General features: G+C 38.5%; 1 protein-coding gene across 2 annotated transcripts in view; it reads right to left on the bottom strand.

Annotated features, from left to right (window-relative positions):
* The window catches only part of PTH2R (parathyroid hormone 2 receptor), a 53,814-nt gene extending 45,684 nt beyond the window's left edge, over window positions 1-8,130 (bottom strand). Inside the window, exon 1 of one of the 2 annotated variants that reach the window (XM_019726956.2) lies at window positions 7,441-8,130. In XM_019726956.2, coding sequence (XP_019582515.1) covers window positions 7,441-7,515 — 75 coding nt within the window. In that variant the 5' untranslated portion in view covers window positions 7,516-8,130. The remainder of the gene's footprint in view (window positions 1-7,440) is intronic. The other variant, XM_074312239.1, reaches the window with a different exon arrangement.
* Between the last annotated feature and the right edge of the window lie 5,253 nt (window positions 8,131-13,383).

The following is a 13,383-nucleotide window of genomic DNA, read 5'->3' as shown; positions in this document are numbered from 1 at the left end:
TTAATCAACATGAAAAATGTGTTTAAGTTTTGCTTACATAACTACCAAACGTTTCTGGATATTGTGTCTTACAGACTTAAGTCACCTAGGAAATAAGAAGCCAGAATCTCCGTTGAAAGGAGAAGTTCCACCTTGTCACTCATTATCTGCATGAGCGCCTTTCTGAAGGCAGATTCTCCGTGGTGTAGGCAGAATATGCAAGCTTAGACATATCTCATGCCCACAAAAGTGGTTTAAATCATTGTTAAACACAATCTTTGCTCTCAGAAAAATGTATTTTAAAAAATAACTGAAAACCTTTTTCTCATATAAAACACTGCTACTCTGATTATATAAGTAGGGAAGTAACAAGTAGCATGTTACTCTCCTTTAGGAAATTTCAGCCAGTTTGCAATTTGATATGAACGATTTCATAACAGAGAGGCAGAAGTTTATCTTCAGGAACTTGCATTATACATGCAAGTTTGTTCCAATCTTGTCACACAAATATTTGGCCAAAGGGTATTAAATAACATTTTTGTTTGTTTGCTAGATATTTTGATGTGTTATAAATCTGTATCTTATTACTAACAAGAATATTTGATTTATTTGCTAATTCAAGTAGCAACATATAATACCACTTTACCTATATGATCATGCAAACATTTCACCAATACTTAATGAGCATCTACTGAGCACCATAACGCTGTAGAGAAATTATTAAAAATCATTTCTTGCCCTCCAGTAGCCCAATATCTGTGACAGGAACTCATAACAACTAATATGACTTGTTACAAAGAAATAACGTATCATTTATGACTAAAACTCATCCATGTTTTCACTCAAACTTTCTATACTAGTCTGACATTTAACAACTTAACAAAATTAGCAATGATGTTACATTAAAAGTCTACAGCAAATATTATACTTATTGATAAATCTTTAAAAACAGTCCTACTGAAGTAATAAATAAGATAAAATGCCTGCAATAATTACTACCATTCAGTGTTATACTGGGAGTTCTAACTAATACAATATGATAAGACACAAGATAAAAAGAAATAACAGAGATAGATATTGCAGAAAATTGTTACTGTGCAGGAATAAACTTAGCACGTACAAATCAATCAATAAAAATAATAGAAGTTCCCTATACCAGCCATAAGTAATTAGAAAATGTAATAGAAATTATGATAATGATGAGGATGATGATGACGAGATGACAACAATCGTCAACACACATAGCAAGCAAGGCAGTGACAGGCAGTATATTAAATGCTTCTCCTGATGTTTGCACGTAATCCACACACCAACACAATGAATTTAGCCTTAGGTCACCCCATTTTGTATATGAAGAAACTGAGTTTTGGAGATGTTAAATTATGGCTAAAGGAAAGAGATTCCAAATTCAGTTCTGATAACAAAGTCCATGATCTTAACCATTTTACATAGTTCCCTCTTCCTCCAGAAAGCTATAATCTACTGTCTTTATAAAATTCCATCAGCCAATGGAATAACTGCCAAATTCAACACTTAGCCTGCTTGTCGGTTCCTAAGGTAAGAGAGCTCTGGAAACCCCAAATCCTCTTAGAGGCATGCTTTATCAGCTGTGTTCTTCTCTCCATCTTCATGATCAGACAGATGCAGGTCCCATTGCATCATTTGTACCCAAGGCAGCCACCTCTGCCCCTTAGAACAGAATGACCTTTTAAAAATTAAAATAAATGATTAGAGACTTGAATTCCAAGTAGGATCAAAGAGGATGAATTTTCTCAGAATGAAAGAAATACAAATTAGATTATTCAAACAGGTATGGAGAACCTACCACCCTAAGTCACCATGCCAATTGTCACGGAGGGTTCCAAATTGTTTATTAACCCCTTTCCCCTGTGAATTTATAATCCACAGGTAATCTTATTGCACACCATTTGCATGCGCTTTTTCAAACAAGTTCGCCAGCCCTTTCAATGCCATTATACTCTCGCTGAGAACAGTATTCACATGTGTGGTTCCAGGTACTCCCTACAAAATGATGATGCTCAATCCAGAGCTTTCCTCAAGCTCCATAAGCCAATAGCCAACCTTCTAGTAAATATGTCACAGGCTCCTCATCACTCAGCTTAGCTAAAAATTGAACTCACCATACCTGACCCAACCATTCTGCCTTCAGGTGAATGTACCTTGGAACTATCTCTTGATTCCAGCTGCCTCCTTGCATCTCCACTTCTACAAGGACACGCCAGTGACTATCAGGATGGCTGAAGCTGCTGATTAGTTGCTCTGTTTTCAAATGACTTCTTCAAAGGGGGGAGCTGGATTTTAATCAAGTACTCATATTAATAAATGTAAGATTATAGCATCTGTCAGTATTAGGAATAAAATGTCCCATGGGCTCTGAAGGAGAAACCATAAGGAGTAGAAGAAAGAGAATTGTGGGCAGACAGAATAGCCTTGCAAAATTCACACACACACACACACACACACACACACACACCATTTAAAAGTCTTCAGTGGCTCCCAAACACATTAGAAATAATTTCAATCTAATAATTATTCCATTTAAAAAGCCCTTTAGTAATTGGTTAGTAAAAAAGAGAGGATATTTTCATTATCAGACACCTTAAGGCCTTTATCTGTTTGTGTATTTTTAAATTCAATACTCTCAGGCTTTATGAGAAAAATGCCATTATTGCTCTCATTTTAGAAGGGAGGAAATGGAGGCTCAAAGAAGTGAAATAGACTGTGTAAAGTTGCATTGTCATTAAAAGATTTAAAGAATAACTCAGAGAAAAGGCAAAGAAAGGGGAAAGAAAGGAGATGGATTCTAGCAGATGACAAAACCAACTGAAGCTCAAGATAGGAAATAAATGGAATGTATGAATGTTAGTTAAAAATGGTCTATAACCAGAGGGTAAGTGTGGGGGTGGTGGTAAATGAGGGTAAAGGGAATCCAATATATGGTGATGGAAAGAGAACTGGTTCTGGGTGGTGAACACACAATGTGATATATGGATGATGTATTACAGAATTGTACACCTGAAATCTATGTAACTTTACTAGCAATTGTCACCCCAATAAACTTTAATAAAAATAAAACAAAAATGCTCTATTTTTTTTCACAAAGAATTGAGGAATATCTGAGGAAATGACACCTACTCTCCGTACATTGCCAAGAAAAAGCCACATCTGGCTCCCAATCATCTTGCTGCTTCTGGGCTCCCAGAGCTAAAGGAACTACCCACAGTTAGCACAGTCACAATGAGAAGGCAACCCCCTCAGGGATACAAGGCTTCCCCATAACTAGAAGACAAATGGGAACAGTCCTGGCTGTCAACAAGAAAGAAGAACCAACCAACCATTGGCTCTATGACATAATAGTGCTTGTGGAAATAAGCACAATATAGAGATAACCAGTAGTCAAGCTTCAGTTTGATTTTGCTAAGGGAGGTCCCCTAGCTTACCATCTTGGAGAAGCTGCCTATGTCCCAGTTGGGTCTTCATTCTTAAATCCACTGATAATGGCTTGTTGGTAATTCCATCTATTATCACCACAATTTCCAATTAATATGAGAGACTGAGATACAGCATGTAGGTTTACTTGCTTTATTTATGTATTTATTTATTATTTATTATCAATCCTCTTTTATCTCTATACTCACTCCTACTTCTCTACCTTCCCATATGCAACCATTCATATGAAATATACATACACATATATCTTTTATCTGAATGTGTTAATACAATATGTATTGCTGTTTTATGGGCAGGTATTTGAATGTAACTAAATGGTATTATATCATCTATCTCACTGTTTCTGTGCCATATCTTGTTTTAAAGATCTCATTCATGCTGCTTTGTGTACATGGAATCCATTGCTTTTTATTGCTGCATAGTACCCTACTATGAACACCCAGATTGTCCTCAACTCTCTAACACCAACGAATTATTGCAGTAACCATCATGGACTTCTGTGAAAAATTCCTTGGGATATATACCCAGGAGTGGATATTGCTGAGACAGAGGTGTGCGTATATGTAATTTAGCTAAGTAGTCCCCAACTGATCTCCAATATGAGGGTCTCAGACTGAGGGGTGGGTTCCAGAGTAGAAACCAGAGTGTCAATTATGGCTACTCTACTTGTTAGCTGTGTGACTTGAGAATATCATGTAACATCTCTTAGCCTCATTTTCTCCTTTATAAAGTGTGAACAATTACAGTGCCTATCTCATAAAGTTACAATAAGAATTAAATGAGACAATTAAATAACAAGATTCAAATCCTTAGCACAGTATTTGGCACATGGTAAGTAAATAAATATTGTCACTAATTATCATTTTTTCCCCACCCAGTAAGAGCTTTGGGATTTTCCAGTAGACTCTGCATCTTCACACCAGAAGGTCAACAGAGCTCATCTTTCTCACCGTACAGAGTAAGAGTAGAGAGATCGTGTTTCATACCCAAGGAGGTTGCACGTTATCAGAGAAGAGGACTTTGAACACAGTTTTCTGGGTTCTGATGCTCCTTCCCTTGCACCAAACTGTCCACAACAGTGTTAGGATTCCACGTAAACAAAAAGGAGTAATAACTAGAAAACAAAATCTGAGCACTGGTATTGCTCACACCTGGTACTCCATGGAACTTAAGTACTTCCACTCAATATATCATGAGCTTCTGGGAATCTTTTCTAGTTGTAGTGATGGATTTGTACTCACTTCCCTGCACATACACACTCTCTGAGAGCCACACTAATCTGCAGCCATGGAGCGTGAAGAAGGTGACTGAGGCACATGGGGTCAGCCCACTCGCAAGCCCAACAAAACCAGTGTTGTTCTTTGGTAATTTGGTAAGCCATGCAGGTACACCACTGAGACAGTCTTTCGAGAAAGTACCAGCCATTTGTCTGTAAGGAGTGCAGTTGGCTGACAGACTCCAGCTGCAGTGCTTTTAAACATCTATTTCAGCTTTGCAGCCAAGTCTATGATCTTATAAACACTCACCAGCCAATGACTGAGCACGATGGGAGTACTAGAGTCTGTCCACTTTATCATCATATGGGACTCTCCTGATGGGCAACCTTTTTCCCAGAGCTCTCCATGGGGTGGGCAGAGATGTTATCAAATTTGCATCCTGGTCTGAGGCTCTCCCTATCCAATCCTGCTTCTTCACCTTTTTGTCTTTTACAGGCATTAACCTCCAATAAACCTACTGCACCCCTGATTCCACTTAAGAGTCTGTTCCAGGAGGATGCATTGACACAGTAAAGAAAATACTACAGTGGTCCTCATTACCATGTGATAATCTGGCTTTAGGAAATGGATTGCTGTGCTCTGTAATAACATCTGATGCACGAATGAATGAGTTTTGAACTGTGCATCGAGGCAAAGGCAGCATCTTTGCCAACCAAAAAAACCACAGAGATCCTTAAAACAATTGACGAGTACCAGTCTATGATATCTATTTTGTGATGCAATCCAATGTTTATTGAATATGAAAGAATTATTCTACACAAGCTACTTCTGCTTGGATGAGTTCTCTTTCTTCTTCTATCAATATATTCTTTAAATGTTTAAATATATGTATGTATTAGCTGGAAATAAAGATGAAGAAACTGAAAATCTGAGAAGGTGTCAATATGTCAATGTAAATCACTTTAACTTTCAGATTTTGTTTAGAGTGTCAAAAATGTAATATATTATCACAAATTGTCATTTTATACAAGTCTTAATGTAATAACATAAATGGAAATCAATTTAAAGCAGCGGGTCTCAACTGGGAGCAATTTTGCCTCCCAAGGGGCATTTGGCAATATCTAGAGACATTTTTGGCTGCCACGACTGGGGGGAAGAAAGGGGGATACTACTGGCATCTAGTGGAAAGATCACAGGGATGCTGCTCAATATCCTACAACGTACAAGACAATCACACAACAAAGAACTATATGGCTTAAAATGTCACTAGTACCAAGGCTGAGAAACCTTGGTTTAAAATTGTAGAAAAGAATGCTCAATGGCCTGACTGTTTAATTGAAAGCTAAAAGAAAAGGCAATAGTCTGTCCATAATCCCATAGTGATTTTTTATTGCTGTACTAATCGCTATCTTCCCATTTTCTTAGAAAAAAGTAATCTAGAACACTGAGCAAAATAAATGGTTAGAGTTCAATTGCCCCTCATACAGGGGAGCAGTGTTTTTAGGCAGATTATTCAAATATCTTATGAGACTGAAATGCAGGAAATAATAGGTCGGTGAAAAGTAATTGCGGTTTTTGCAATTGTTTTTAACCTTTAAAGCCACAATTACTTTTGCACCAACCTAATACATTAGAGCTAATCAGAGTTTTGTAACTGTCACCAAATTCTTTGAGGTTTTTTTTCCATTCAGTCATATTCCTTCTATTGGTGAATTTTTTTTTAAGTTGGAGCATTCCCTACTCTTAAGTATCCATTGCGAATCTTATTAGTAAATGTATTACACACAGATTGTTTGATTTTTCTTTTTAATAGAATAAGTTCACGGAAACATCCTGGTCATGTTAGGTAAAGCCCACTATTTAGCATGGCACTATTTCCTTCAATTTATGTGGTTATGTAGTTAAAAAAGCAATTGCACTTTTAGAATAACTGAAATTTAAATTGGTCATCTAAGAGCTAAGAACATAGTATTCAATTTAGATAGTATCAGGACATAATCAATGCCTAATTTTCTCGGTGAAAGAATTTAAAAGAAAAGAAAAAAAAAAAAAATCTCGGGGCTGCATTCGACGGTCAAGGTGCGCTCCCTACCGAACAGGAGGGAGAAATAACGTTGATTCAGTTTAAATTCACAGTGCTCTTAAAACTGCCTTACACCCACCACCAGTACATCTGTTTCTAGCTCATCTGAAGAGCTGAGTATAAACTCTACATTTTATTTGACAAACAACAACAACAAAAAATGTGCGGATGAATTGTGACCTACACATTTGAGAGGTTCCATTGTGAAAGATTGCCCAGAAAAATCTCTAAACAGTATTAGCAGTATGAAATGACAACTACCACTTATTCTTAACAACTGAGCTTTATTTAACACGATATATTTTTTCATCTAATCTCTTTGCTTTGATGATACGTGATTCTGTATCAAGGAGAACCAGTTATCTTTTCAGACAGTGGTTACAATCAATCCTAAAAGTTTAAGTTCTCAAAAGTGACCGTAAATTACCAACAGAGAAAAATAATTTGTATTGATTAAATTGGGACCAAGGAACCGAAGAGTAAAGAAAAGTTCCTTCACTTCCCAGCCTCGCCCTCCTCATCCAGAACCCCGGGACCCCTAAACATCCCCTTTGCAGATGCCAAGATGCTGGTCTGAACAGTGCCGGCCCCAGGCAGGACTCCACTCACCTAAGCATATCTCTGCAGCATCACTAAACGCCTGTCAAACCCTGCTGGCGGAAGAAGGTGCCCTGGGGCTCCGGCTCTTACCTGGGCTCCGGCGAGGAGGCAGCCGCTGAGCAGCAGCCACCCCCAGACGTGGGGCGACGCCCCCGGCCAGCCCATGTCCGGACGAACCCCAGCCAGGAGCAGGGAGGCTCTTCCCGGAGCCGGGGAGAAGCTCCGTACTCGCGACTTTGCGGGCGCGGGACAAACTTGTGGCCGGGAGCGCGGCGAGCTGGGGCGGCCGGGTCTGGGGCCAGGGGATGCCGGGGCTGGGCTGTCGACGCCCGCACGTCTCGGATTCCAGTCCTGCCGTGACGGCTCGCGGCTTAGTCCGGTCTTCGAGAGAGAGCCGCTCGCGTCCTGGCCTTGACTCGCGCGGCCCCGGCCGCTGGCGGGGAGGGGCGGCCCCCGCGCCCCCTGCAGGAGCCGCGAGGAGGAGCTAGCGCTCCGTCTCCAAGTCTCTGCGTCCTGTAGCCCAGGGGACCCGAGGACAACGGATCCAGTTCGCTGCTGCTGCCGCCACTTCCAACTCACACCATCTCTCTGTCCAGGATCCAACGCCCTGTCTCTAGAAGCGCCCTGGGCCCTCAGGAAATGGTCTCAAAGTTCCCTGCAGTCCAGACACGCGCTGACCACCAGCTACGGGAGGCATTGGACAGCGTGGTTCAAGGTTTCCGCGGCCAGGAGCGTTCTGCATCCGCCACTGTGTGCTCACCAGTCTCTACAGCCCTCTATAAAGTTCTCTGCTTTCCTCCTAACTGTAATACTACCGTGTGTGTGTGTGTGTGTGTGTGTGTGTGTGTGTGTGTGTGTGTGAGAGAGAGAGAGAGAGAGAGAGAGAGAGAGAAAGAGAACCCCAACAGAAATTTCTGGGTCAAATTCTTTGTATCATTTTGTGATACAGGCATTAAAGAAAACAATATTCCTTAACAATTTTTTTTGTATGAAAACACTTTCATCTGGAGCAAGGCCTGTTCCTTCCTCTCTCTCTCTCTCTCTCTCCCTTTTTAGAAGCAGAATCATCAAAATGCCAGAGACCTTGCTTTACAGACATTGAGTTGAAGAATATTCGGTTTCCCAGGATCTGATACACTTGGGAAGAAAGATTCCCATAGGTGAAGCATGATAATTCCCTCATGTCCTCTTGACAATGAGGATCTGAGATTTGTCACCATTCCATTGGCTTTCATGTGCTTGCCAAAGTGAAAACTGGGTTTGCTTTTTAAATGTATACATTATTTATGGCTTGCTCTAAAACAGGGGTGTCCAAACTTTTTTCAACGTTTTTTACCAAGGGCCATATGCGGTAAAATACACAAACAGCTGGGCCACTCACTCGAGGTGAAGTACGTATTGCCTCAGCTGGCTTATTTAAGTCAACTAAATATATTTTTGGAATTTGCTGCGGGCCAATTAAAAATGGATCATGGGCCGCAGTTGGCTCGCAGGCTGCAGTTTGGACATCCCTGTTCTAAAACAATAGAAAGGGATGTCTTTTATTTCTATTTCTACATGTCTGAAAATGTTCACACCAATCTCCATTTTAATAACAAATATTATCTATTTGTATGTATTGTAAACAATCTCATATTATTTTCAGAAGTAGCTGAGATCTAAATTATACAACATAGACTCATAGGCACACACCTGCAAAATTACCAAGTTCACCTTCCACTTACTCTAAGATTCAAGGTCGTGTGGGGTTGGTGTGTGTGTGAGTGTGTGCTCTTTTTCGAAATAGAGCTCTCTATAGTCACTGTTATCTAAAACTCTTCGGTTTGATTAAATTCTTTAGAATTATTACCTGTTACATTATCCTACTCAAGCAAGAAAATAATGGTAATAATAATAGTACTGATAGATTACCTTATTTGGTGCTTTATTATATTCAGTTACTCTTCTAAGTACTTTACATAAAATTAATCTTTACAGTAACCCTGTGAGGTACACATTATTATTATATTTATAGATGAGGAAAAAGACACTAAGTCATTTGCCAAGGTCTAGATATTCAATCATTATGGCACTACTGTTAATGTGTTCTCCTTTTTGTGCAATAGTATTATTACAATTTTGTTCATATTTCTTAGGCCTCACAAAACCAGAAACACTTTTCCAGCCATTTTTCCTTTTATTTCTTTGTTCTCCCTCCCAAAACTCAAGAATACTTTACTGTGCAATATAGCTGTAGTTCTGAACCAGGGCAAATTTTGTTACGCGAGGGACATCTAGCAATATCTGGAGACATTTTTGGTTGTGTTACATTTTGGGGGTGTCCTACTACATGTTACTGGCATGTAATGGGTAGAGGCTAGGGGTGCTGCTAAATATCCTACAGTTCTTAAGACAGAGAAATATCTGTCCTAAAATGTCAAATGACAAGGTTGAGAAAACTTGTGTTACGGTAAAAAAGGTACCCAAAATTATTAGCTCTTTATCAACTAGAAATTCAATAAAATCAGATAAGCCTATATGCTGGAACTTACAATTAATTTTTGTGGTCTATTCATATAAATAGGTTTAAATCCCCAGGCTCCAAACTGAAAGTGTTCAAACTTTTGAAAATAATAAACTATGGTGAATGAAAAATGTTAGGTTAGTTAAAAAATAATTACATCATTGCTTGATATCATCAGGATATTTGTGACCTTCGCCATAAAATACATAATTGCTTATGTTATGGGTAAATTTGGAATAATTAGTTAACATTATTTACAAACTGATGACTTTAAAAAAACAAACAAAAAAAAACACAATGTCTGGTCCAGGGGAGATGCTCAATAAGTGTTAGTTATAATGATTAGTATTGTTTTATTGTTAATAAAAACATTGTTTAATTAATGATTTTAGTCTTGTGACCGTTAGTCTATGAATGGACAAAGGACTGTGGTGAGTTTGAATGTTTCCTATTTATACAGAAAAGCACTATCTATATTTAGAATATTAAATCTTTTTCTGGAATAATTACTAAAGTGTTTTTCCAACTTTACTTTTGGCCTAATAGTATGTACATTTAAACATTTGCAACATTTAATCAGTACAGAAGTTTTGGGGGGTTTTTTGCTTTTTTTTTTACTTTTATGTATCTAAACCTGTCAATCTTTCCTTTTATAGTTTTTGCCTTAGGTTTTAGGCCAAGAAAGAAATTGCATTCTAAAAATTAGAGTGTCTTTCATCAGATATTTTCCTTGTTCTTTTCTACTGTTTCAAAATTTCACGTTTAACATTTTAAAATGACTTTTTAATGGTGATTTAAAATTTCTCAAGTTCCTAACCAGTTATAGCATCATTTATTAAAGAATTCATCTTTTTAAGGTGGAAGATATTTTGAAGGAAGGTAGAGGATAAACATTTGCTAATAGCTCTAAAATCACAACTTCAGCTCCATATAAGGCTGCAATACTAGAAGAGGTTTAGAAATTAAAGCAGGGTTTGCAGATGGTTTAATAAAGCATCTGTCCATTTTACCCAGGGTAGAACTCCATTCATTAAACCCAGATATCAAAAGCCCCTAGCAAACAGTTGGCATATATTTCTTCTGTGTATCTATTAGGTTTGGAAAGCTGTGTGCCATTAGGCCTCCATCGCTCAGTCCTGAGGGCCTTCTGGCTGGAACTCAGGAAGTAAGCAAATAGCAGGAAAAAGCCTGGCCATTTAAACACAGGTGTCGGCCAGGTACTTCACAAGAGAAAAGATACTCCCCAAGTAAAGGGCATCTGTCTGTACCCCAAAATGACATGCAGTGGCTCATGTGCAAGTGGTTTCCTGTCTGTTTAATCTGGGCAGGATGTTATGAATAATAACAACTCACCTCAGAGTGTTTGTGTGAGAATTAAATGACATAATGCCAAAGTGAAAGAAACTTTTATCAGCTGTACAGAATTATACAAATGACAGTGTTTGGTATTTACAAAATACTTTCATATACACTATCATATTCAATGTATAATTGTTAATATGCAAAGGCTATTATAAAATACTCAGTAATTAATTGGTAGCTTAAGGGGAAATGATGAAAAAGAAGCAATAGCAAATCTTAAAAATTTCCTACTGAGGATTTAAAAAATAATAAATCCACGGCCCACTTCAATCAAGATAAAGCCTAAAGAAAATTAAGAAGTTGGATAATTACGTGTTTGGCACCATCCCACTTCCTCTCTTTTAAATCTGCTTGTCCTGGCTTGTTAGATACCGCTGTTTTCATTTGTGTCTTGAATAATTAGGTAAGAACTTTTTCCCCAACAACACTCCCAATTCAACCATGCCCTCCAAGATTTCTGACCTCTGTTCCCTCTTTACATTCTCTGTCTATGGAGATTTTAAAACACGTGCCCAAATATCTTTGACAATCTTTCCCTTCGAAGGTCTATGTGTCCTCTTCTTGATTCTGTGCCCTGTGACTGCTTGACCTATAACATACAGTGGAACTGAACTTTAGCCTTTAGAAACTGGCAGCGTCCACTTCTAGGGACTCACTTTTACTCTTGAAATTTAACCACCAGGTTCTGTGAAAGTCCAGTAGAGAAAATCACTGAGACACAACTGAAGATCTCAACTCTCAACCTATCAGATGTTCCGGGCAACAACCAGTGTCACCTCAGCAGCCATGTGAGTGAGCTATGTCAAAAATGGATACTCTAGCCCAAGCTGAGCCGCCTCAGCTAATGCTATGTGGAACAGAGATGAGCCCAGCCCAGATTAGAGATTTTTGAGATAACAAATGGTTGTAGTTACTTTAAGTCATTAATTTGGGGGTAGCTTGTTATGTACCAATAATAACACTATCTCACCATCAAATTACTATTTCTGTGGTCTCAAAATCTCATCTATTGAAGTTTATATGGAGGAAAAAGACCCAGAATAGTCAACACAATATTGAAGGAGAAGAACAAAGTTGGAGGAGTGAGGCTACCTGACTTTTAAAACTTACTATAAAGCTGTAGTAATCAAGACAGTGTGGTACTGGTGAAAGAATAGACAAACAGAGCAATGGAACAAAATAGAGCCCAGAAATAGACCCACATAAAATATCGTCACTGATCTTTGACAAAGGACCAAAGGTAATATAATGGAGCAAAGATAGTCTTTTCAACAAATGGTAGTGGAACAACTGGACATCCATATGCAAAACGTGACTCTAGACATGGACCTTACCCCCGTTACAAGAATTAACTCAAAATGGATCATAGACCTAAGTGTAAAATGCAAAACTATAAAACTCCTAGAAAATAACATAGGAAAAAACCTAGATGACATTGGGTATGATGATGCCTTTTTAGATGCAACTTCAAAGATGCAATCCATGAAAGAAATAATTGATAAGCTGGACTTCGTTAAAATTAAATTTTTTTCTGTTCTACAAAAGCTAATATCAAGAGAGTTAAAATACAAGCCAGAGCCCAGGAGAAAATATTTCAAAAGGGACTTTTGATAAAGGACTGTTATCCAAAATATACAAAGAACTCTTAAAACTCAGCAGTAAGAAATAAACAGCCCAATTAAAATACGGGCCAAAGACCTTAACAGACATTTCATCAAAGATATAGAGGGAAAATAAGCATATGAAAAGATGCTCCACCTCACATGTCATCAGGAAAATGCAAATTAAAACAACAGTGAGATGCCACTACACACCTACCGTGTTTCCCCAAAAATAAAACCTAACTGGAAAATAAGCCCTAGCATGATTTTTCAGGATGACATCCCCTGAACATAAGCCCTAATGCGTCTTTTGGAGCAAAAATTAATATAAGACCTGGTCTTATTTTGGGGAAACACAGTATCAGAATGACCAAAATCCAGAACACTGACTACACTGAGGCTATGCTTGTGTGGGGGCAGGAGATATATGAGAAATCTGTGTCCCTTCCTCTCAAGTTTGTTGTAAACCTAAAACTGCTCTCAAAAATAAAATAATAATAAGGTCTGTCATGCGGGGGGACCTGCGGGCTCTCTGGTCCCGCTCCCCACATAAGAACGCAGGACATG

The sequence above is a fragment of the Rhinolophus sinicus genome, linkage group LG01, assembly GCF_036562045.2.
Source record: "Rhinolophus sinicus isolate RSC01 linkage group LG01, ASM3656204v1, whole genome shotgun sequence".
In the NCBI taxonomy this organism is placed as follows: domain Eukaryota; kingdom Metazoa; phylum Chordata; class Mammalia; order Chiroptera; family Rhinolophidae; genus Rhinolophus; species Rhinolophus sinicus.
This window is presented reverse-complemented; position numbering and strand designations above follow the sequence as displayed.